We start from the raw sequence: 25,971 nt of genomic DNA on the forward strand, positions 1-25,971 counted from the left end.
CTGTAGCCGCCCTCCCGCGGGCAAAAATAAAAGGGGGAGAAGCCGAGGAAGAGTGAGAGGGCCTCCCCTAGCAGCCAGCAGGGCTGCTGCAACACCCACCTGAAACACGGAGCGCGACCTACCTTCCCGGAGAGCCCAGCCCCGAGGGCGTTTCCCCAACGCATCAACTCGTCCCTCCCGGGTAAGCGGCTGCTGTCCTTGGCTCCAGTCAGGGCCGCTAGAGTCGCGTCCGCATCGCCGCCCGCCCCCCCCAACCCTCCAAAGAAACCTCGTATTTAATTTCTCCCCCTACCCTCCTATCAGTTCCGCCGTTCGTCTTTAGGGCCACACTCAACTACCTCTAAAACGCCTGCCGGAGGAAGGACGAAATACTGGAGAGAAGGGGGGCGGGGGAGGCAGGGAGCTCGCTGGGGGGTGGGGGGAGCACTCCCAGGGAGGATCGTCGCCCTCCCACAGCAACTGCCGCCGCGACGCTCCAGAAGAGCCTCAAGCCGTTGGCAACGGGAGGGGGACCCCCCCCCCCGCACATCGGGGCCCAGAGCACAACTCGGGGTCCCCGGAGCCCGTTCCCCTTGCTGCTTCCACGTCCGGGGCCGTCGGGGCGATGGCGCAAGTCTGCGCCCCCCCCCCCCCACCCCTCCCACCCCACAGCGACAACAGCCACGGTGACAAAATGGCAGCCCGGCGCCCGGCAGTCCTGCCACAGGCGTGCAGGGCCCTGGCGGCCGCCCCTGGCCCCCAGTAACGCCTCGGCACCCTTCGGGTTCGGTCTCCGGCGGGCCTGGCCGTTAAAAATACAATAATAAGAAAACACCTCGAGCTCCAAACCAGTTCGGGAAGCCAAAAGGCCCGCCCGAGGGCCAGCCCGGCGCGCCCGCGGCCCGGCTCGCGCGCACGAGGCCCGGCCGCCCCGTCGCCCGGCCGCCGGCCCGCGCCCCGCGCCGCATGGAGCCCGGCGCCCGCATTCGGAGCCCCGCGCTCGGCGCCGGCCGCGCCATGGGGGAGGGGCGGGGCGGGCCGCGCGAGACCCGGGAAACATGGCTGCTCGTCCTATTTCGGCGTCGCGGCGTGGCTACCAGCCCCCGGATCAGAGTTGGGAGAGGCTCCCAAGGTGGGTGTGATGGGGGTCCCGGGGGGAGCAGGGCGGGGAGGGGTGCAGGGGGCGCTCTCCGGGAGCTATTTATTTTAAGAACGTTTAAAAAACCGAGCCCCTCCTCCCCCACCCCTTTTGTCCCTCATTAGCTAGCTTTCTCTCCCTCCTCCCCAAACGGACAGAAAGTGCCCCGTCCACCCCACCCCGCCTCAAGGCAGGGGGCAGGCGAGTGGGCCGGGAGGCTCGGAGGCGAGGGGGCGAAGCGTGAGAAATCGCTCCCAGATCGGCGCGGCGCGTTCCCCTCCCCCAGCACACTCTCGGGAAGTTTAAAGAGCCGGTTCGACCCGCTTTCGATCTCGCTCCCAGTTGGCCAGCAGCGGGGGGTAGGGTTGGCCGCCCGAACCGCGCCTCCACACCCTCCCACCGCGACCCCGGCCCCCTACTTGGCGCCCTTCCCCCTCCGCACGGGGGGCTTCCGGAAAGTACGCGGGAAGCCCGCGGCTCCGGCCCCCTCCCCCATCACCACACCCAGCCCCCCAATCCTCTGGCTCGGGGTCCAAGCTGGGACGAAACTGGCCAGAGAAACGCAAACCGCCGGCAAATTGTTCGCGGAAACTCCAGCGTCCTCCGGCGGGCAACCCCTCCCCTCCCTCCGCCACCCCCTCCCCGCCCTGCGCGCCATAAGGCACTGCACGTCTACAGTCCACAGCTGCGTTATGATGGGGGGGGGGGGGGGGGCACAAAAAGGATCTTGTTTTCAAAAGTCTCACTCAGGTTTGGGGGAGGAACTAGAGAAAAGAGGAAGCAAGGCCTGCCTCCGCCAGGGATTCGGGTTTTAACGGGTTGGAGGGGCGACAGGTCAGCGCACAGTGCTCCCCAAACTCCCAACTCTGTGGAACCCTGGCCACCGGGGCTGGGGTGAGGGTGTCCACCCGCCCGCGCTCCGCTGGTCCCAGAGGGGCCACCAGAGGAGTCAGCCAGCGTCTCCGCCCCAGACCCGGGGTCTCCTCCGCTGAGCCACCAACTCACATAAAACAGTGTTTGAAAGCGAGAGGGAGACAGAAATAAAAACGGGCGTCCGAGTAACCCACTGTCACCTTTCCCTTCCTTGGGGGTGAGCTTTCGCCCGAGCCTCCCAGTTCCCATCCGTGTAAGTTTCCTCCGGCTGTACTCCCGCTGCTGCCCAATCAATAACGGCGACGGGAAGGCAAACTCCCATCCCCGAGCTGCGTGTCTGCTATGCCCGCAGAAATCTGGACCCAGCCAATACCCACCACGGGCACCAGCTCTGGGCAGCTCGCGTCCTGACAAAGTTTCCCGGGCCCATTTATTAATCGGGCGCCGAATGGCTGCCAAGGAGCCCACCCTAGAGAAAGACGGGCCGCGGGTCGAGGCCGGAGGGCGTCAGGGCTCAAAGGCTGGCATCTTAGGGAGGCCGGAAGGAGCAGAGGCGAGGGGGGACCGGGACGTAGCCTTTGGGTAACTTGCAGTAGCGATCGCGCGAGGTGGGGAGGCGCGGGGATTATCTGTGCCTTTGCACGTTCGAAAATCCCTCCCCCCCTTCTTTCCATTTATCCTCCCTTCGGAAGGAAAGGAAGAAACATCAGCATCTGGCCCGAAGGTGGGGTGGAAAGAGTGAGGGAGACAGAGGAGGAGAGGAAGGGAGGCAGAGAAAGGGAGGGAGGGAGAGAAAGGGCGCGTTCACGAACACTACAAAGTTACAAATATGGCTCCCCCGTCTCTCGCCTCATCACTGCAAAGAAATGAAGACGCACTTTAAACTCGAGCCATTCCCAACTCCGCTGCAGCCCCCTCCCCACGCGCTCTCCCCAGGGGCCTCGGCCCACATTTATCAGAAACTAAACCGGACTCGCGAAGCCCAAAACTTATTGTGTGTGTGCGAGAGAGAGAGAGAGAAAGGGAGGGGGAAGGCGCGGGAGGGGGGCGGAAGGGGGGATTCATTTATAAAATATAAAACCCCCCTTTTTTTGTTGTTAAATCCAGGAGGCAGCCCCTCTCCTCCTCCTCCCTCGTTAATCTTTCCCCCAGACGGAGTCACGGGAGCAGAGAGCTCAGAGGGTTATTTTGCCTCATTCTCTCCGACCCAAACGCGTGCGCCCGCTGGCCCCCGATGGGTGCACACTCGCACGCACACTCTCGCACCCACATTCGCACACGCGGGAGCACACGCACAGGTAGTCACACACCAAGGGCAGCGGCGGCGGCAGCCGGAACATGCTTGGATGGCATTGCAACCCCCCAACCTTGCAATTCATTTGCAGTCCGACCCCCAAACCCACATCTCCCGGGCGCCCCCCCTCAAAAAAAAAGTGCCTCCCCCTAACGCGCACACACACAAAGTAGGAGAATGGACCGACAGAGATATTTTTGGCAAATGCTCACATCAGAGGGCGTCCTGTTCCGCAGCTCTAAATGAATCCGTTTGTCCATGTCCATCTCTCGCGCTCTCTCTCTGCAGAGGCTCCCGCGCCGGCGGAATTCAATCAATAAACCCCGAACCCACGGCCGCGCGTTTTAGGACTTTGAAGGCTCAACCAGCTCCGCTCGGTTCTCGAGCCCCCAGCACCCGCGGCGCACACTAACCTGATCACCGTGGAGGCGGGATCGGCGGCCTCGCGAATGAGTGGCAGCAGCGTTAGCCAATCGCCGCCGCCGGTCTCTGGGCAACAGCGAATGGTGGTGGAGGCGGGGGGGGAAGGGACCAATGGGCGGGCTGCGCAGCCGGCCAGGGAGGCTCAGCCATTTGGTTGTGGTGCCGGAGACGGACCCCTTTAGATTTCGGGGCGGCTGAGGAGCGCGGCGGCAGCTCGGTGGCTGAGCGAGGGGGGTGGGCGGAATGGCGGGGGAAGGGAAGGCGACTGTGCCTGGAGGGCCGAGCCGCCCGGCCTCGCCAGCCCGCCGCCGCCTCAGCTTTTGGCCGGGGGCGGGGCCGCAGGTGCGTTACACCAAAGGGAGGGGTGCGGCCGGAGGGGCCGGGGGTAGGGGTCCTCGCCGGGCCGTAGGCTTCGCCCCGGGTCTGTCCGCGCCGCACGACTGGGCTGTGGAAAGAGGCAGGCGGCGAGAGGTCTGGGGGCCGCGAACTGCTCGGCGGGCGGGCCGATGAAAGGCCTGGAAAAAGGGGGGAGGGATCAAGGGTGCAGTTGGGGGAGGGGCTGGTCATTTTCTGGGTCCAGAGGGCCAAGCTAGCGGAGCGAGGCTGCTGCCCCCCATCTCCTCCGCGGGTTCCCACTCCGGGTCTGCGGCTCACAATCCGCGCGACCTTTCCCCTCCCTCCTCGTCGTAGTCCAGCCGTGACCATCGCAGCCCCTTGAATACATAAGTAAATAAGATGCGTCCACCTTTGGGTGACTTAACTCGCGGTCTAGATCCTCTACTTAAAGGGGCATTTCAGTTTGTTGTCATATAAGGTCAGCTTGGAAGGAGTGATCTAGAGGCACCGGCAGTCTTGTTTAGTCAATAAATGAGTAAAGACCATGGACCAAGAATTGATGCTGAATATTTTGAATATTTTAAAAATGGAAAAGGAAGGTGCTAGTAAGTCTGGTTTTCTGGACCAAACATTATTTATGGGCTTTATTGACCTAGTGAAAGAAAACGGCGCACAGTTTTTAATTGTCCACCTGAGTCATTTGGTTCAATTTGGACTGCCAAAGAGGCTCTATTTGGAGCACTTTCTCCAGGTTTTACGGTTTGCTTGCTTTGGGGTTTCTGAATCACAGTTGTAAGAGATCTTAAAGCCTTAATTCCCACCTGGTTACCAACTTATTGTGGCCAGTTCTAGAACATTTATTGTGTACTAAGTTGGCTGCCTATGTCTGTTAATAGATAATAGGGACTGCTGTCAACAGGACAAATACATCCCCACACAAGTATTTTTCGATTCTTTTATTTCTACACGTCTACACTCTTCCTCATGTGCTCGAAGGTAGTTCTTTTGGATACATTGTATTTATTTTTCAGAGACATGGGTTCAAGGGATAGATAAACCAATATGTATGTATGTTGCAAGTCTGAAATATTTTTACGTAACTTATACAGTTATATTCTTGAATATATAAAATTTAGGAGGAAATAAAAAGTGACAATGTAAAAGGCACATAGTGAATGCCTACACTGGGGAAGAAACTGTAACTTTGAAATTGTAACCTGATGGATTGCAAATGTGAAATCCTGCAACTAAGCATTTTACTCAGTAAGTTCTTTCAGGTAAAATATTAAGTGAAATTTGAAAAGGGGTCATATTTACTTTTTGAGTAACTGGGAGATGCAAAATAAAACTGGGAAGCCATTGTTTTATTTCATCTGGGTATAAGTATTATGGGGTGTTTTACTTGTGTTAGCAGATGTCAGTCATCAGTTTTGTTAATCTTATTGACATCAATTTGTGTAGTTGGAATTTATCGTTTTAAAATATATTGGTTTCATTATAAAACATAGAGGGACCCCAAATTACTTCTCTTTGCCAGAGTCAGTTGTTATTTCTGGATATGGTATTTAAGGTTGCTTGAAAACAGCGCTCTTCATCACAAACACAGTATGCTGACATGATACATAGAATCTGTGTAACACAAGAGTCCTGAAGTTTGTTCTCTCTGGTGGTAAATGCTCATCTTCAATTTAAAATTTTAACTGCAGCTAAGTCCACACCACTAGCAATGTGATATGAGACAGTATCTTTCCAGAGAAGTAATCCTTTAAAAGTCAACCAATCAAATGCAGAGCTACCCACCATCCAGCTCTGCTGAACTGAAACAAATAGCTCAATTTAACATAGGAAGACTGGAGAGGATGACTTGGGAGCCCAAACCTCTGTTAAAAAGAATGTACAGGACCAAATCAGAATTGAAAAAGTCGTGACTTGATTACTACTCAAAATATTAAACTTATAACAGCTTTTGTACTGGTTTTAGAAAATTGAAGGCTTTACTGGATGTCAGTCATTACAGAAGTTAAAATATCCAAGAAGTGTATTTAGCCAATTGAATACTTCCAACATACTTTGAAAGAAGAGATTTTTCTCTCACTCACAAATAGATTTGTTTGTAGTTTATTTCTCAGAAAATTTTAGTGATTTTTATTTTTGTTGCCAAAAAGAAATAATATAGCTCAGCCAAAGCTGAGCCATTTGCCCCAGGCTACTTAACCAAACATCAAAACAAAACACCACCACCACTGCCCTTATAGTCCCTGTTTTACAGAGTTTCTTAAATTGGACTTCATTGCATATTACAGGAAATAAATGTTCCCTTAATGGCTCTGAATATCAGGCATAGTGAGAAGAGAAGCCCTATATCAAGGAATGTGGCTGAATTTTGGAGAAGATGAGTTCCTAACTCTTGAATGATTCTACAATGGGAGTTAGGTTATGAAAGATACAGAGTTTGTAACTTCTAGAACTGGATTTGATTCACATTGAGAAGAATAAATGAGATACAATTCAAAAGTTTGAGCCCCTAGGGAGAAAGATGGCCTTCAAGTAAGGAAAGATACCTTCCTGCCTTCCAGAACAGGAAGAATATTTTCCTTCAAGAACCATTCCCAACAAATGAGCAATCTTATTCTCTAAGAGGTATGAGCAATGGGTGTCCTTAGTCTCTCAATACATTTTGAAAAGTACTGTTTTATAAGTAACCCACGTTGATGCTGCTGCCATTTTAACTCATTTACACTTGCCTGGCCTCTAAAAATGGAGACCCTCTGGTTAGCATCCTTTTAGGAGTCAAGTTAAGGTATTCACAGTTGAGCTTCTTGCTCTTCAGCCTGCATCACATACACTGGAACCTGGCCATAGTACTTTTTCACCTACATCATGGTTTCGCTGCCTGGACCCCAAAGGACAATGATATGGAAAGGCTCCAGCTTAGTTATGTTCTCTTTTGTCTTTCTATATAAATAGCTTTTACAAATGCAGATTATTTTTTTCCTTTTTTTTTAGAAATGTAAATTATTCTTTTGAAATTCATGGTAACAAATGTGAAGGCTACTGCATTTTGATTTGAATAGCAAAGGCATGTTGAGGTTCAGGATCTAAAAAGTTAAAACATTCTTAATTCTTTTGCTTAATAAAGCATTGGATGATTTTATCATTCAAATTACTGAATTTCAGAATTATTGAATTTTATTATTGACACCTTATCATTGTGTTGGTTATGGAGAAAAAGCACTGTCATTATGCAATATATAATGAGAATAGTCATTATATGTGATTTTAAAATAGTAAAAAATCACAAAAGCAGCTTAAAGGTAGTTTAAGAAAAAAGAACTATCACCTATATACTTGTTAGGAACTCACTAGAAATTTTGAGTCTGTTTCTTTAATATACTTATTAAAGGTAGTTTGGGAGTAGCAATAAGGAAAGTTTGTTTACCATTCACTGGGAAGAAAACCATAGCATTTTAGTGTTAAATATTTTAGTATTATAAACATTTAATATTATAAACATTTTAGTATTAAATATGGCTATAAAAGGGCTTCCCTGTGGCTTAGAGGTAAAGAATCTGCCTGCCAATGGAGGAGACCTGGGTTCGATCCCTGGGTTGGGCAGATCCCTGGAGAAGGGAATGGCCTAGAGAATCCCATGGACAGAGGAGCCTGGTGGGCTACAGCCTATGGGGTAGCAAAGAGTCAGCCTGGACTTACTGTAAACAACAACAGCAATGCCATGAGAAAAGAAATGGAAAAAAAAAAAAAAAAGCCTTAAAGGCAAATAACGGAATGAAGAGCCAGAGAACAAGGCTGAGGGCAACAGAGGTTGAAAAAATAAAAATGCATTTAGAATCTACTAATTCATCTTAATCTATCTGGGGTTGAAGTTATCTCTTTGAAGAAGAGTACTGAAGTCTATTAAGAGGGAAGAGGAAGAGAACAGACTTTCTTAAGAACTTTTAATATATTTACTCTCTGCAAATAGTCTATAAGTTTAAGCCTACCTGGTAAAGTTGTCCTCTCAGCTTACCTACTTTGTAATGGCAGTTATTTGTATATAAAAGAAATTATTTAAAAATGTATATTCTATAATTCTTCTTAGAGATCAATATAATGCACTCCAAGAAATTAGTAATTTTAAAATTATTTCATGGAAACATTAGGACCTGAACTTATTCTGAAATTCTGAATTGTAACAACTTGAATGTAAAAATTACATATCACTTGACCTCACCAAGAGTCATATGAGGATTTTTACCCAGCAGAGGAACCCTGTCGTCTGAAATCATTTTGTATGCCTTCTTGTGTAGGAGAATTATGTCACTTCTACATATGTTTATTCAAAGGCAACTTGCCTAAGTGTGACAAATACTTTTCACAAGGCTGGACCAACTCCTGATGTCTATATTCATGTTCATGGGGAGAAGCAGTATTATAGATGAGGCAGAATAGCAGGTAAATAACACCCATGTTGATCACGGTATGGCAGCATTTTTTTATAATAGCTAAATAAACAGAATATGTTCACATATCCAGGGGAAAAGTCTAGGAGAGTATGCACCAGAACATGTTTAAAACTTTTTACAGAGGTTCTTTGTGGGTGTTGCGGTTACACTGGTTTTTGTTCCTGTCTATATAATTCCTAAGGTTTTCAGTTGATAAGTATTTTTGCAAGAACAAAACATTATTTTAATAGGAAATATAGCAGATTTTAGGGATGTTTGTGCTAGTAGGAATTCTTAGTGCAGACAATAGAAACTTTCCCTGACTGAACAAGCAGTAGGCAATTTCTTATATCTCATAACCAAAGACCAAGGTAGAGGAAAAGAGCAGTAAAGCTGAGTGATCTGGAGCATTTAATGTGGTACTCTAAGGTATAGTCTTCAGAGGACCCCCATACCTCAGAAGTCAGCTCTAGCGTGTGGACTCTACACCCCTCCACTGCTGTGAATGATTTTTCACAAGCCTTCATTTTTGTGTCACACCTTCAAGGTCCAAAGCCCTGGGCAGGACTGTTTGCAGAGGCCCCGGCTATCAGAGGAAAAGATTATCTGCCCCCTGTAGCTTCTATAGTGCCGCTTCCTATCTATTTAAGAATCCTGCCCAAAGAGTATTCTGATGCTAGATGACCAAAAGCAAAATCCACTGAAATGTTTTGATTAAATAATACTGTGAAGGTTTCCTAAAGATCCAAATTAGCTTTATTTGAGCTCCTCCCCTGCTCACTACTATTTACTAGGAAGAGACTTGCAATGGTCTGAATGTTTGTGCACCTTCCCCTACAATTCATATGTTGAAATCCTAATCCCCAAAGTGTTGGTCTTAAGAGGTGGGGCCTCCTCTCACAGGAGGTGACTAAATCATAAGCCCTCATGATTGAGATTTGTGCCCTTATTATAAAGAGGCCCCATAGTGAGAAGTCTGCAACCTGGAAGATAGCCTTCACCCAACCATGCTGGCACCTGACCTTGTACTCCTAGCCTCCAGAACTGTTAAAGAGAAGTACATTCCTTTTAATTTATAAACCATCCAACCTGTGGTATTTTGTTAAAGCAACCCAAAGAAACCAAGACAAGATTGCATTACATATCTAGGACCAACCTAAAACAGAGCTAATAGCTGAGCTCTAATTTTCTTTCAAATGCTTCCCTTTCCAAACCTGAGGCCACAAGAAACAATGTGATGTCAACGAAATACTTAACAAAGCTGAGCTGGTAATAACTAAGACTTTGAGAAGAAGGATCTGCAGTAGAGATAATTGATTTTAAGTCACACAGAATTTAGTCCTAAGGGCTATGCTAAGGGTAGAAGTAATCTACAAGTCATACGTCATGAATAAATGCAGAGATCTCTGGATATCAGGTGATACAAGATCATGAGTAGTGATGTTTTTACTGCTGATGGATTTGTATCTACTGTGAACGTATATTCAGGCTCAGGTGCAGAACTAAGCTGATCAGTATGAGATTTGTAGTAAAAATTTATTTGAAATAGGCAAATGGTCACAGGCTAAGTAAGGGTTCACAATAGGATACAGTCTCTTTAAGGACAATTTTGAAGAAAAAATGCTGATGGTAAAAGAAATGCAAAAACCACAAACACATCAAAGAGGCCCACGTTCCTGGGAACAAAAAGGAAGGTCGGAAAGGATCTGCTTATAGAAAACATATTAATCTTGGGATGCTGTCCTTTTTCCTCTTGCCCCCCATCATCTCAGGTCACTTAGCTTAGATTGCTTTTCAGCTGGAAAAAGCAAATGATACCCTGGCAAGGACTCTGCACAATCTTATAGGAATTCAACTGTTTTATTTTTACAAATATAAAGCATGGTTTAACTGTTACATGAATAGACATTCCTTATAAATGGCAGTAACTTCTCTCCAGAGATGCAGTGCTCAAGATTCTATTTATTGACAGACTAAATGCTCTTCATGATCAAGTGCTTCACTTATTAGAATCTAACTCTTTCTCAGACAATTTATTAATAATACAAACCGTGGCAGACATCTAATTATTCAGCCAAATCCATTTTCTCTTCTTCCTGGACATAAAGCTTGACTGTGCCTCCCAGCTGCCCGTGTTAGATTGAGCCATGTATCTGAGTTCTAGCCAGTAGAGTGTGAGTAGAAGCCATGTTTGCCACTTTGAGGGATGAAATGTTGAATGCATGCTGACTGAGATGGAAGTGACAGAGTGACTTTAGAAGCCATGTGTTGTTCATGCAGGTGGAACCTCTCATCTGCCTGGGTCTCCTTGGAGAGCCATTCTACCAACCTATTCACTTGCTCATCAAGAGACAGAGTGTGACCAAGTGAGAGACTTTATGGTACTGTGCTGTTACACGTTTGTTTATTTGTTACTGAAGCCTCGGCTAACCAATACACTAATAAAACTTTTTTTCAGTCTTAGTTTTTGATTCATTTATAATTTTGTAGATTAGTTGTAAATTTTAGATATTTATTATTGTATTTGTGATATATCTTTGAATTAGAGCTTCTAAAGTACCATAAAAGAGAAATAAAATAGCTATATTGTTGACTCTTGAACAATATGAGTTTGAACTGTGTAGGTCCACTAACATGCAGATTAAAAAAAATAAAGGCAGTAGAACACAACCAAGATTGGTTGAATCCATGGATGCAGAGGGAAAGCTTCAGAGGCCAACACTGGAACGCAAGCATCCTCAGATTTTGGTATCTGCAGTGGTTCGTAGAACCCATCCCCCGTGAATCTCCAAGGATGACTGTATAAAGAAACAAGTACTTAATGAAGAAAAGATCATTGTAAGGGAGTCTGTATAATTGACACGCAAATATATCTTTTCCCCCCAAATTCAGCGCTTAGCTCACAGTAGGTATAAAATAAATATATTCTTTCATCAAGAAATGACCTCTCTTCCAAGCTCCAGACTGACATTTCAGTTGCCCAAGGGACATTTTTCAAGTTTCCTACAGGATCGTCCACAGAACATTGCCACAACTAAAATGATCTTCCCTGTTAGCCTCTGACTGCTTTGAGTGAGTGGAAGTTGCTCAGTTGTGTCTGACTGTTTATAACCGTATGGACCATCAGTTCAGTTCAGTTCAGTCGCTCAGTTGTGTCCGACTCTTTGCGACCCCATGAATCGCAGCACACCAGGCCTCCCTGTCCACCACCAACCCCCGGAGTTCACTCACACTCACGTCCATTGAGTCAGTGATGCCATCCAGCCATCTCATCTTCTGTCGTCCCCTTCTCCTCCTGCCCCCAATCCCTCCCAGCATCAGAGTCTTTTCCAGTGAGTCAACTCTTCGCATGAGGTGGCCAAAGTATTGGAGTTTCAGCTTTAGCATCATTCCTTCCAAAGAAATCCCAGGGCTGATCTCCTTCAGAATGGACTGGTTGGATCTCCTTGCAGTCCAAGGGACTCTCAAGAGTCTTCTCCAACATCACAGTTCAAAAGCATCAATTCTTCGGCACTCAGCTTTCTTCACAGTCCAACTCACATCCATACATGACAACAGGAAAAACCACAGCCTTGACTAGACGGACCTTTTTTGGCAAAGTAATGTCTCTGCTTTTCAATATGCTGTCTAGGTTGGTCATAACTTTCCTTCCAAGGAGTAAGCGTCTTTTAATTTCATGGCTGCAGTCACCATCTGCAATGATTTTGGAGCCCCCCAAAATAGTCTGTTTCCAGTGTTTCCCCATCTATTTCCCATGAAGTGATGGGACCAGATGCCATGATCTTCGTTTTCTGAATGTTGAGTTTTAAGCCAACTTTTTCACTCTCCTCTTTCACCTTCCTCAAGAGGCTTTTGAGTTCCTGTTCACTTTCTGCCATAAGGGTGGTGTCATCTGCATATCTGAGATTATTGATATTTCTCCCGGCAATCTTGATTCCAGCTTGTGCTTCTTCCAGCTTGTGCTGCTTCCAGCCCAGTCCATGGAATTCTCCAGGACAGAATACTGGAGTGGGTAGCTGTTTCAACTGAGCCACCAGGGAAGCCCGATGCTGCCTGCTTTGCCTCTACCAAAATGCCATCATGTCCCTCACTCTCCTGCTTTCATTAGGCTACCTTTCGACACATAGCCAAATGGTTGCTTCATCTTCTAAGTGTTATTTCCCAAATATCTTTCCTCCTCTCAGCCCACTTTCTCCATTCTGTCCAAGAGTACTCAACCAGCTCCAATTGGCCCTATATGACAGTAGCTCCCAGGCTTTAGTTTTCTGACCAATAATATAAAAAAAAAAATGTTTTAAGGACCAATATATGATTGTCAACTTTTAATTTCACCAAATAAGAACAGTACTTTAAAAACTTCCTTTTTATGGCTGGATAATATTCATATATAAATATATCACATATATGTCACATATATTAATATTTATAAATAAGTGTATATCATAATTTATCCATTCATACACTGACAGTTTGTTTCCATGTCTTTTCTACTGTAAATAATGCTGCAGTGAACATGGGGATTTATCATATATTTTCTATAGACTATGTTTTAAATAGTAGAATAGAGAGGGCTAATTTCAGAATATAGGAAAGTCTTTTACCTTAATTAAATTAAGTTTTATGCAAATCATGACCTTCTTCAAGATTTTCTACTCAGGTAGTTAGAAACTTCTGTGAACCAGCACTGGCCCTGAGGTCCTGATATCCTCCCATGACCAGATGAGCTCTAGTCACAGTGTTCCTTCCATCAACAGTAGCCTCTTTGGTTCCAGGTGGCTTACCCCCCACAAACTAGCATTTAGTCCCCCAATGAGAAGATCCCACACTACCTTCCCATTGTTATCTCTAATTTCTAGACAAATCAGATCATCTGCTATTCCCCTCTTTTCTACCTTTGATGTGACTCTCCCTTTGTATCACTTTGATGTGATATGCCCTTTCCTTTTAATCCTTACCAAAGTTCTGCCCAAAATTTAAGATCAATTTTGATAGCACTGCATCATGAAACCTTTTATGATCCACCCAAACAAATAAGATCTTCCCTTCCTTGAGCTTTTTTAACACTACAAAAGTTATCAAGAGACCACTTACTCCCATGTACTGTGTTCAATTACCCCTCCCACAGTAACTCTGTGAAGGTAAGAATGTCTGACACATTTGGAGGATCTGACATAATGGAGGGGTAACAAAAATGTTACCCCATTATATATATTTACATATATCTAGAGCTTCCCAGGTGGTGCTAGTGGTAAAGAATCTGTCTGCCAACGCAAGACATATAATGAGACACAAGTTTGATCCCTGGGACAAGAAGATGCCCTGGAGGAGGGCATGGTAACCCACTGAAGTATTCTTGCCTGGAGAAATCCCATGGACAGAGGACCCTGGTGGGCTGCAGTTCAAAGGGTCAAAAAGAGTTGGACACACCTGAAGCAACTTAGCACAGCATACACACAGACACACACACAGACACGGCTAAATAATGCTTCGAGCACAGCTGGCATTCTACTTTAAAAAGTTTCTTTGAAACATTTAAATCAGTGGTCCCCAACCTTTTTGGCACCAGGGACTAATTTCATATAAAACTATTTTTCCATGGACTGGGGGTGGGGGGAGGATGGTTTTGGGATGATTCAAGGGCATTACACTTATTGCATGCTTTATTTCTATTATTGTTACATCAGCTTCATTTCAGATCATCAGGCATTAGATCCCAGAGATCAGGGACCCTTGATTTAAATAACTTTGATCTTCAATATGACATAAATAGCAATAGGGTATTGGAGAACCAAAGATGGCTAAGCAACTTCTTTATTCTTTCCAACATGAAGGAAACAAAAATAAATTCTTGTTTCTATGACCGTAACACAGAAGCTTTTCTACTATAAAATTTTTATTTTAGATTTCTACTCAGGAATTGTCTTTTATTTTAGGCTCCTACCCAGGGATTGAATTGCCTTAAAAGACAATCTGTAGGAGAGATGGGAATTACAGAGCTCCCTAACTCTAATTTTGTGTCTCTGCCAGTTTTAATGAAGGTATACAATATTTGTTCCTTTGGGTTTTACACTCATCAAAAAGCAAGACAGACTGATATGACAAAGCTCAAAGACCTGAAACCACAACATTTCTGGAAGAAAACATAGGGGTAAACTCCTTGACAGTAATTTTCACCGTGATTTTTTGGATTTGATACCAAAAGCACAGGCAACAAAATTAAAAACAAACGGGTAAGACTACGTCAAATTAAAAAATTTCTGCACAGCAAAAGATACTATCGACAGAGTGAAAAATCAGCCTATAGAATGGGAGAAATTTTCTGCAACTCATGTATCTGGTAAGGGGTTAATAGTCAAAATATATAAACAATAATTCCATAGTAACAAAAACAAAAAGAATCCAATGAAAAAAATGTATAGAGGAACTGAACAGACATTTTTTTTTTCTGAAGAAACATACAAATGGCCAACAGGTACCTGAAAAGGTGCTCAGCATCATAATTATCAGGGAAATACAAATCAAAACCTCAGTGGTCTATCATCTCACACTTATTAAAATGTCTTTGATCAGAAACACGAGAGACAACAAGTGCTGTCAAGGATTTGGAGAAAAGGGCACACTCGTGTCGTGCCGTAAGGATGTGCATTGGCACATCTGCTACAGAAGACAGTGCGGACTTTCCTCAAAAGATGAGAAATAGGACTATCATGTGATCCGGAAATTTTACTTCTGGGTATACAGCTGCAGGAAAAAAACCACTACCTGGAAAAGGTATCTGCACCTCCACGCCCACTGCGGCATTATTTACAACAGCCAAGGTACAGAAACAACCCAAGTATCCACTGACGGATGAGTGCATTGCAGCAACATGGATCGACCTTGAGAGCATTATCCTAAACAAAAGAAGTCAGAGCGATATAAACACTGTGTAATCTCACTTTTAAATGAAATCTTAAAAGACTGAACTCATAGTGCAGAGAACAGACTGATGTTGCCAGACATGGGGGATAGCAGGTGGAGAAAATGGGAAAAGGCAGTTTTTTACCTTTGGGTACAAACTTCTGGTTATATATCCTGGGGACGCAATGTATAGCATGATGACCAAAGTTGGCAATACTGTGTTGTACGTTTGAAAGCTGCTAAGAGAGTACGTCTTAAAAGTTCTCATAACATGAAAAACAAAGAAACAAACAAGCAAAACTGTTTGTGGGGATGGATGTTAGTTAGCTAAACTTATTGTGGTAGTCATTTTGCAACATATACATATATCAAAGCATCATGTTCCACACCTAAAACCAAGGGAATCTGTTTTAGCACTTGTACTACTGTGTTCTGTCTTTGACCTAAGAAATGTAACTTTTTGTCTGTAATGCTCTATAAATATGAAAAGCAATAGGCACATGTTTTTGTTTCACTCCCATTTTATGAATAGAAAATTTAGCAAAGATTAGAATGAATATATTTTATTAAGCTATTAATGATTTTAAGAGAGGCATGAAAATAAAGGCAAGAACTCTAAAATTATGACTTTCAGTTTGGAATCTGAATTTGAGTGGCAGCAGTTAATAAGAGGATCTTTATGCTTAGCCTTTCTCTATGGTTACAGATGAGAAAAATATAAATGTTCCTTAAATTCATTCCCTTTACAAAAATGAATCTCCTGATTTCCAGCTCTGGTTGTGATTGAGTACCTGATATTTGATTCACCTGCCTGCTGTAAACAATAAAAGTTAGACGAATGGTGTAAAACAATGATTGATGACACTGGACAGCAACCAAGGCAGAAGAAGGAAGCACTTGAGGTCAGCTTCATGTTCTTCCTACCCCAGGAATGGAGAGCCCAAGCAGAGAACAGGAGTGTCTTGGGGCACAGGAAAGAGATCAAACTTCAGCCCTGCTAACCCAGCTGGGTTTGGAGGGCAAGGTGCCTTACAGAAGGGAGCTGTGGAGAAGAAGCCCTCCAAAATTGCATAAAAATTTCCCTCAGTTACTTGGCTCACTGTTGAGATGTGAAGAGCAAGGCAAGAATCTAGACTCTAGGAGACCTAGCAGAGAACAATTTCTTGGAGGCTGAGAGCTGAACAGAGATTTTCAGAGGTTTCACAATATGGGGAGACATGAGAGGTTTAGTTCAGTTCAGTCACGCAGTCGTGTCCAACTCTACGACCCTATCGACTGCAGCATGCCAGGCTTCCTTATCCTGCACTATCTCCCAGAGTTTGCTCAAATTCATGCCCATTAAGTCAGTGATGCCATCCAACCATCTCATCCTCTGTGACCCCTCTTCTCCTCTTGACCTCAACCTTTCCCACCATCAGGGTCTTTTCCCATGAGTTGGCTCTTCCCATCATGTGGCCAAAGTACTACAGCTTCAGCTTCAGCATCAGCCCTTTCAATAAATATTCAGGACTGATTTCCTTTAGGATTGATTGGTTTGATCTCCTTGCAGTCCAAGGGACTCTTAAGTTCAAAAGCATCAATTCTTCGGCACTCAGCCTTCTTTATGGTCCAACTCTCACATTCGTACATGACTACTGAAAAAAACATAGATTTGACTAGATGGACCTTTGAAGGCAAAGTGATGTCTCTGCTTTTTAATATGCTGTCTAGGTTGGTCATAGCTTTTCTTTAAAGGAGCAAGTGTCTTTTAATTTCAGGCTGCAGTCATCATCCACAGTGATTTTGGAGCCTAAGAAAATAAAATCTGTCACTGTTTCCATTTTTTCCCTATCTACTTGCCATGGGACCAGATGCCATAAACTTTGTCTTTTGAATGTTGAGATTTAAGACAGCTTTTTCACTCTACTCTTTCACCTTCATCAAGAGGCTCTTTAGTTCTTCTTTCCTTTCTGCCATTACCATGGTATCACCTGCACATCTGAGGTTGTTGATATTTCTCCCGGTAATCTTGATTCCAGCTTGTGAGTCATCCCGCCTGCATTTTGCATGATGTACTCACTTCATGGCAAATACATGGGGAAACAATGGAAACAGTGAGAGACTTTGTTTTCCTGGGCTCCAAAATCACTGCAGATGGTGAATGAAATTAAAAGATGCTTGCTCCTTGGAAGAAATGCTATGACCAACCTACACAGGATATTAAAAAGTAGAAACATTACTTTGCTGACAAAGGTCCATCTAGTCAAAGCTATGGTTTTTCCAGTAGTCATGTACGGATGTGAGAGTTGGATTATAAAGAAAGCTAAGTGCCGAAGAATTGATGCTTTTGAATTGTGGTGTTGGAGAAGACTCTTGAGAGTCTCTTGAACTGCAAGGAGATCCAACTAGTCCATCCTAAAGGAAATCAGTCTTGAATATTCATTGGAAGGACTGATGTTGAAGTTGAAGCTCCAATACTTTGGCCACCTGATGCAAAGAACTGACTCACTGGAAAAGACCTTGATGCTGGGAAAGATTGAAGGCAGGAGGAAAAGGGGATGACAGAGGATGAGATGGTTGGATGGTATCACCGACTCAATGGACATGAGTTTGAGCAAGCTCCAGGAGTTGGTGATGGACAGGGAACCCTGGTCTGCTGCAGTCCATGGGGTCGCAAAGAGTCGGACATGACTGAGCAACTGATCTGAACTGAACTGAACTCTGCATATAAGTTAAATAAGCAGGATGACAATATACAGCCTTGCTGTATGTACTCCTTTCCCAATTTTGAACCAGTCTGTTGTTCCATGTCTAGTTCTAACTGTTGCTTCTTGACCTGCATACAGGTTTCTCCAGAGGCAGGTATGGTAGTCTGGTATTCTCATCTCTTTAAGAATTTTCCACAGTTTGTTGTGATCCACACAATCAAAGGCTTTAGTATTGAATTTTCCAGGCAAGAATACTGAAGTGGGGTGCCATTTCCTACTCCAGGAGATCTTCTTGACCCAGGGATTGAATCTACATCTCTTATATCTCCTGTACTGGCAGGTGGATTCATTACCACTAGTGCCACCTGGGAAGCCCTGTAGAATGCATAAAGCTTCACAAATTCCTCCACACTGATGAGGGCCCCAGAAAGGCTACATCCTAGCATTAAGGACCATGAACTAGCAGTGTTACCTGCAGGAGTAAGGACTAGACTTAAATTGATACTTGTTTCCAGAACAAGATTCAACCTTAGAGGGAAACAATATAATCTAGAACCTCTTCATTTTGTTAACCACTGTATTAACTAGTGGATACAGACACACACACACACATGCCCAATCCCTGAATGTGCAGAGGAAAAAAAAAAAACCCACTAATCATCATAAGATAAAGCAATAAAAGAAGCAGACCCAGAGATGATTCATAAATTCAAGTTACCAGACAAAAACTTCAAAATAGCTATACTTAGTATGTTAAATAAATTGGAGGAAAAGATGAACAAAATTGACAAAAAGAGCACTTCAGTAGAGACTTTAAATCTAGGAAAAGAATCAAATGGGCATTCTAGAAATGCAAGTTGAAACATCTGCAATTAAGAGCTAATTGAATGGTTACAGTATGAGTCTAGATTCAAATACAGTCATATAAAATATTTAAACTGAAGACAGAAAAAGTATTGAAAAAGAACAAAGTATTACAGAGATGTGGATCACAGGCAAAAGGTTTAACGTACATGTAATTGGAGTCCCAAACAGAGAGGAGAGAGAGACAAGACATATGTGACATTTGAAGATTGACGGCTGAGATTTTCCTAATTTAATGAATGATAAAGCTCACACATTCAGAAAGCTTCATAAACACCAAGCAGGATAATAAAAGAAAACCATGCTTAAGGATACTATAGTCAAACTTCTGAAAAGTTAACTTATAAAGAAAATCTTTAAAGTGGTCAAGAAAAGCCACAGTACCTCCTGGGGAAACTATTATAAATATAATAGTTGATATCTTAATAAAAATCTATGGACATTGAAAAACAATGAAATAACGTCCTTAAACTGCTAAAAGGGATTCCCTGGTGGTTCAGATGGTAAAGAGTGTGCCTGCAATGTGGGAGACCTGGGTTCGATCCCTGGGTCAGGAAGATCCCCTAGAGAAGGACATGGCAACCCACTCCAGTATTCTTGCCTGGAAAATCCCATGGACAGAGGAGAATGGTAGGCTACAGTCCATAGGGTCAAAAAGAGTTGGACACAACTGAGCGATTTCACTTTCATTTTCACTTTCAAACTGCTAAAGGGTCAAACAAACAAAAACCACAAAAAAACTTTTCAAACTAGAATTCCATATGAAGAAAAAAATGCTTCAAATATGAGAGTTAAAAAAATGTTCTCAGATAAATAAGAGCTGCAGAATTGTATCCCTAGCAGGCTTCCATGACAAAAAAAAAAAAAAGTCAGATTAAAAGGCAAAGGTCCTACATCATCATACTGAGTAAACATAAGACTATCGACTAGTAACAATAATGACAAATATTTGTAGGGTTTATAACATAAGTAGGAAATAAAATACATAAAATCAATAAAAATATGTGCATGGAGATGAAGATAAACTGTTGTAAGATTACTGCATTATTTGTGACAATAGTAGGTATACTGAAATAATACACTTTTTAAAAAAATTTTAGGATTAATTGCTGAAAAGATTGACAGTTAAAGGGAAACAAAAAGATAAAATGGGGTATCAAAATACCTGATTAATAAAAAGAAGATATGAAGGGAAGAAGAAAAGAACAGATGGGAAAACTTGGGGGAAAAAAACAGCAAGATAGTACACTTAACCCAGGCTGCAGTCCCTAGGGCCACACAGTCCGACACAACTGAAGCAACTTACAGGTGGGCAGACTTAACCCCAATTTAATTATGTCATAATGAGAGTAAGTGTAAATGTAAAGGAACAAAACAACCAATAAAAAACAGATTGGCAGAAGATTAAAAACAGAAAAAGACCCGGGGCTTCCCTGGTAGTCCAGTGGTTAAGAATCCACCTGCCAATGCAGGGGACATGGGTTTGATCCCTGGTCTGGGAAGACCCCACATGGCACAGGGCATGTGCCACAACTACAAAGCCCATGCACGAGCTGCAGCCACTGAAGCCTGCATGCCTAGAGCCCACGCTCAGCAAAGAGAAACCAGCACAATGAGAAGCCTGTGCACCAAAACGAAGAGTAAGCCCTGCTCACCACAACTGGAGAAAGCCTGCGTGTAGCAATGAAGCACCAGCACTGTCAAAAATGAATGAGTAAATAATAAATTAAATCTTTAAAAAAGACCCATTACACGCTGCTTACACAAGGCATGCCAAAATGCACAAAAGTATGAAAACACAAATAAGTGTTGTGTGAAAAGACAAACCAAACATGTCATTTAAACAACTAATCAAAGAAAGCAAGTATGATCACATTAATGTTATCATATGTAATCAAATAACCAGAGAAAGTAAAATTTAAGCCAAGAAGCTATTACTTGAAATAAAGAGAAATTCCAAATTGATGAGAGTTAACTCAACAGGAAGCAATAACAATGCACCTAAGAATACAGCTATAAAATGCATAAAGCAGCAGTTGACAGAGGAAAAGGACAGACAAATCCACAATCATATTTGGAGAATTCAATACAATACAATTCCCACATGCCACGGAGTGACTAAACCCGTGTGCCACAACTACTGAGCCCACACTCTTGAGCCCGCAAGCCTCAGCTACTGAAGCCCATGTGCCTGGAGCCCGCACTCTGCAACAAGAAAAGCCGCGGCAGTGAGAAGCCTGCGCATCGCAGGGAAGAGTATGTCCGGCTCGCCGAAACCAGAGAAAGCCTGTGCTCAGTAATGAAGACCCAGCACAGCCAACAAATAAATAAATCTTAAAAAAAGAGAAAGATAACATTATGAATAACTTTATGCCACCAAATATGAATATTTAGATGAATGGACAAATTCCTTGAAACACAGTTTACCAAAATACAATCAAGAAGTAGTAGAAAATCTGAATAGTCTTATATCTATTAAATAAATTGATAGCAAACCTTTCTAATAACATTTTCACAAAGTAAACTCCAAGCACAGATGATCTATCACATATTTAGTGAAGAAAAGATACTAATTTACATACATTCTTTCAGTAAATAGATGATAAGAGAATATTCTCTAATGCATTTATGAATTCAGCATATCCTGGATATAAAACTTTACAAGGATATTACAAAAAAGGAAATCACAGATCAACATCTTTCAGGAACATAGGTACATATTCCTAAACAAAATTTAGCCAATGAGCTCTATTCCATGGTGGCAAGGATAGTTTACCATGGGAAAATCAGTCAATGAAACTGGTCACAATAATAAGGTACAGGTAAAAACCTATGTCATATTCTCAGTAGATTCAGAAAAAGCATTCAATAAAAGGGAGCACCAGTTCACAACTAAAGCACCTTAAACTGGCATGGCAGGTTCTTCAACCTGATAAAGGGCATCTAAGAAAATCCCAGAGCTAACATGATACAATTATGGTGGAATGTTGAAAAGATATTGCCTGGAAGTCAGAAAAAGGCAAGTGGTTTCACTATTGCCACTTCTGTTTGACATTGTATTGGATGTCGTAGCAAAAGACATAGGAATACAGATTGTAAAAGGTTGAAGTAAAACTGTCTTTACTACAGAAAATATGATAGTTTACACTGAAAACTCTTTTTCAATCTATGAAAAAAAATACTAAAATTGCAGTGTGAATTTAAGAACATTGTATGAACATTCATGGCAACCCACTCCAGGATTCTTGCCTGGAGAATCCCATGGACAGAGAAGCCTGGCGGGCTGCGGTCCATGGGGTCGCAAAGAGTTGGCTATGACTGAAGCAACTGAGCACTTTCAGTATATCGTGTCACTCCCTTATGGTCTGCGGTTTCTGCTAAAAAATCAGCTGATAGCCTTAAAGGAGTTCCCTTTACTGACAAAGGCCCATATAACCAACGCTATGGTTTTTCCAGTAGTAATGTACAGATGTGAGAGTTAGACCATAAAGAAAGCTGAATGCCAAAGAATTGATGCTTTTGAACTGTGGTGTTGGAGGAGACTCTTGAGAGTCCCCTGGACAGCAAGGAGATCAAACCAGTCAATCCTAAAGGAAATCAGTCCTGAATATTCATTGGAAGGACTGATGTTGAAGTTGAAGCTCCAATACTTTGGCCACCTGATGCAAAGAACTGACTCATTAGAAAAGACCCTGATGCTGGGAAAGACTGAGGGCAGGAGAAGGGGACAACAGAGGATGAGATGGTTGGATGGCATCACCCACTCAATGGAGATAAGTTTGAGCAAGCTCCGGGAATTGGTGATGGACAGGGAAGCCTGGTGTGCTGCAATCCATGGAGTCACAAAAAGCTGGACATGACTGAGCAACTGAACTGAACTGTATGATATTTATTGCTTTTTCCCTTGTTGCTTTTAATATTCTCTCTTTAACTTTTGTCATTTTGATTACAATGTGTCGTCCAATAATAGTCCTCTGTGGGTCAATCCAGTATAGGACTATAGGTGGTTTCTGGACGAGGTCAATTGTTTCCTTTCCCAGGTTAGGGAAGTTTTTACCTATTATCTCTTAAAATATTTTCTCTGGCCCTTTCTCTTTCTCTTCTCCTTCTGGGACCCCTACAATGCAAATATCAGTTTGCTTGATGTTGTCCCAAAGTTCTCTTAAACTTTCTTCATTTTGTTTATTCCTTTTTCCTTTTACCTGTTTGGCGGCGGTGATTTCCACTACTCTGTCTTCCAGCTCACTGATCCGTGTAGTCTATTTATTCCTTCTAGTTTATTTTTCATTTCAGCTATTGTATTCTTTAATTATGCTTGGTTATCCTTAATATTTTCAAATTCTTTGGTAAAAACCTGTAATTTCTCAATTTCTCATTCTGTGCATCCACTCTTCTGAATTCTTTGATCCTTTTTTTTTCTTTCTTTTTTTACCATTTCCTTGTTTTTAATTTTTTTTGGCCTTACCACATGGTGCAGTGGCAAGCGGTATCTAGTTCTCTGACCAGGGATTGAACCCTGCAGTGGAAGTGTAGTCTTTACCACTGGACTGGCAGGGAAGACCCCTCTGATCATCTTTATAATCATTACTCTGAACTCCTTCTCAGGTAGACTGCCTGTCTCCACATCACTTGGTTCTTCTGGGGTTTCATCTCTTCTCTTCATCTGAAACATATTCCTCTGTCACCTCATTTTATCTAAGTTGTTATTGGTATTTTTATGTATGTGGCAGGTGATGTTTCCATATCTTGGAGAAGTGGCTCTCAGTAGGAGATGTCCTGTGTGTCCCAGGAGTACACTCCTCTTGTTACCCAAGGGCCAGGGGCCAGCTTGTCCCAGTAATGATTGGCCTGCATTAGCAGATGTGGTGTGCAGGGTGCAGGACCGTAGTTTTCTTGCTTCTGGTGTCTGCCACCTGGTGCGTGAAGCTGGTCTAGAGGCTTGTTCAGGCTTCCGGGTAGGAGGGACTGATGCCTGCCCCTGATGGATAGAGCTCAGTCTTGGTGCTCTGGTTGGCAAGGCGCTGTCCAGGGGTGTGTCTAGAGGTGCCTGTATTAGGAAGTCTTTAGGCAGCCTGTCTGCTGATGCATGGGGCTGTGCCTCTGCCCAGTGTGTTGTCTGGCCGGAGGAATACCAGCACTGAAGCCTATAGGCTGTAGGGTGGGACCAGGGCTTGGTGCCAAAATGTAAGCCTCCAGGGGAGCTCATACAGATGAATGCTCCCTGATAGGTCCGTCTCCAGTGCCTATGTCCCCAGGTAGGCCAGACCTACTCCCTGCGTCCCCAGGAGACTCTTCAAGACCAACGGGTAGGTCTGGCCCAGGTTCCCATCAAATGATGGCTTTTCCCTTGGTCCCGGTGCATGTGAGATTTTGTGTGCACCCTTTAAAAGTGAAGTCTATTTTCCCCAATCCTCTGGAGCTCCTGCAGTCAAGCCTTACTAGCCTTCACAATCAAATGCTCTCAGGGCTCCTCTAACCATTTCTAGACCTCCATGCTGGGTCGGGGGGTGGGTCTGACATGCGGCTAACTCTCACTCCTGTGGGAGAACTTCTATAATATAATTATTCTCCAGTTTATGGGTGGCCTTCCCAGGGGGTATGGGATTTGATTAGATCACAAGTCTGCCTCTTCTACTCATCTGTTTTGTTTCTGTCTTTATGTCATTAGTTGTAGAGGATCCTTTATGGTAGGTTTTCAGTCTACTTTATCGATGGTTGTTGTTCAGCAAATTGTGATTTTGGTGTTCTCATGAGAGGAGGTGAGCTTAGGGTCCTTCTACTCTACCATCTTGGTCGATCTCCCCTCCAGGTTTTTCTTAATGCAATTCCTTCACCTTCTGTTGCTTGGGTCAGGGGTCCCAGGCCTGCCAGTGCAGAGGACATGGGCTTGATCTCTGGTCTGGGAGGATTCCACATGCCATGGAGCAAGTAAGCCCATGTGCCGTAACCACTCACGCTAGAGTACATGAGCTGCAACTACTGAGCCCATGTGCTGCAACTACGGGAGCCCCTGCACCTAGAGCCTGTGCTCTGCAACGAGAAGCCCCTCCAGTGAGAAGCCCGTCAGTGAATGACAAGTGCACCTCACTTGTCACAACTAGAGAAAGTCCTCATGCAGTAACAAAGACCCAGTGTAACCCATAAAGAAAGAAACAAAAAAAAGGGAAGAAAAGGTCACAACTATAAACAAGAACATTTCAAAATGGAAAAGCTCACTGGTAAAGGCAAACATAGAATAAAAGTAGGAAATCATCCACGCACAAAGCTAGTAGGGAGGTTAAAAGACAAAAGGAGTAAAATCATCTGTATCCACGATAAGCAGCTAAGGGATGCACAAAAAATAGATGTAAAATATAGTATCAAAAACAGTAATCATAGGGGAGAAGAGTACAAATGCGGGGTATCCAAAATGCATTTGAAAGTAAGAGATTGGCAACTTAAACACATAAAAATATAGACCCCTAAAAAAATATTTCATGGTAACTGCAAAATAAAAATATATAATAGATATACACACAAAAAAGAAAAAGGAATCCAAATATAACATTAAAGATAGTCATCAAATCACAAAAGAAAAGAAGGGGGAAAGACGTACAAAAAGAATAAACAATTCACAAAATGGCAATAATTACATATGTATCGATCATTACCTTAAATATAAATGTATTAAATGCTTCATGCAAAAGACACAGACTGGCTGAATGGATATAAAAACAAGATCCAAATATTTGCTGCCTACAAGAGACTCACTTCAGATCTAGAGACATATACAGACTGAAAGTAAGACAATGGAAAAAGGTATTCCACACAAATGGAAATCAAAAGAAAGCTGGAGTAGCAATACATCAGACAAAATAGAGTTTAAAATAAAGATTGTTACAAGAGACAAAGAAGAGCACTACATGATGATCAAAAGATCAATCCAAGAAAAAGATATACCAATTGTAAATACATATGCACCGAACATAGAAACACCTCAATATGTAAGGCAAATGTTAACAGACATAAATGGAAAAATTGACAGTAACACAATAA

The 25,971-nt window shown here is 43.5% G+C and overlaps 1 protein-coding gene and 1 long non-coding RNA gene across 3 annotated transcripts in view; one reads left to right on the forward strand and one right to left on the reverse strand.

Moving 5' to 3' along the window:
- Positions 1-3,579, reverse strand: part of ANP32A (acidic nuclear phosphoprotein 32 family member A) — a 38,682-nt gene extending 35,103 nt beyond the window's left edge. Inside the window, exon 1 of one of the 2 annotated variants that reach the window (XM_061430192.1) lies at positions 3,497-3,579. In XM_061430192.1, coding sequence (XP_061286176.1) covers positions 3,497-3,550 — 54 coding nt within the window. In that variant the 5' untranslated portion in view covers positions 3,551-3,579. Of the gene's footprint in view, positions 1-122; positions 272-3,496 lie in introns of those variants that run through there. The other variant, XM_061430194.1, reaches the window with a different exon arrangement.
- On the forward strand, positions 271-10,948 carry LOC133255692 (uncharacterized). The gene is made up of 2 exons (XR_009739013.1): positions 271-1,111; positions 3,573-10,948. It is a non-coding gene; the product is annotated as an uncharacterized LOC133255692 (long non-coding RNA).
- The last annotated feature ends 15,023 nt before the right edge of the window (positions 10,949-25,971 follow it).

The sequence above is a fragment of the Bos javanicus genome, chromosome 10, assembly GCF_032452875.1.
Source record: "Bos javanicus breed banteng chromosome 10, ARS-OSU_banteng_1.0, whole genome shotgun sequence".
Classification (NCBI taxonomy): domain Eukaryota; kingdom Metazoa; phylum Chordata; class Mammalia; order Artiodactyla; family Bovidae; genus Bos; species Bos javanicus.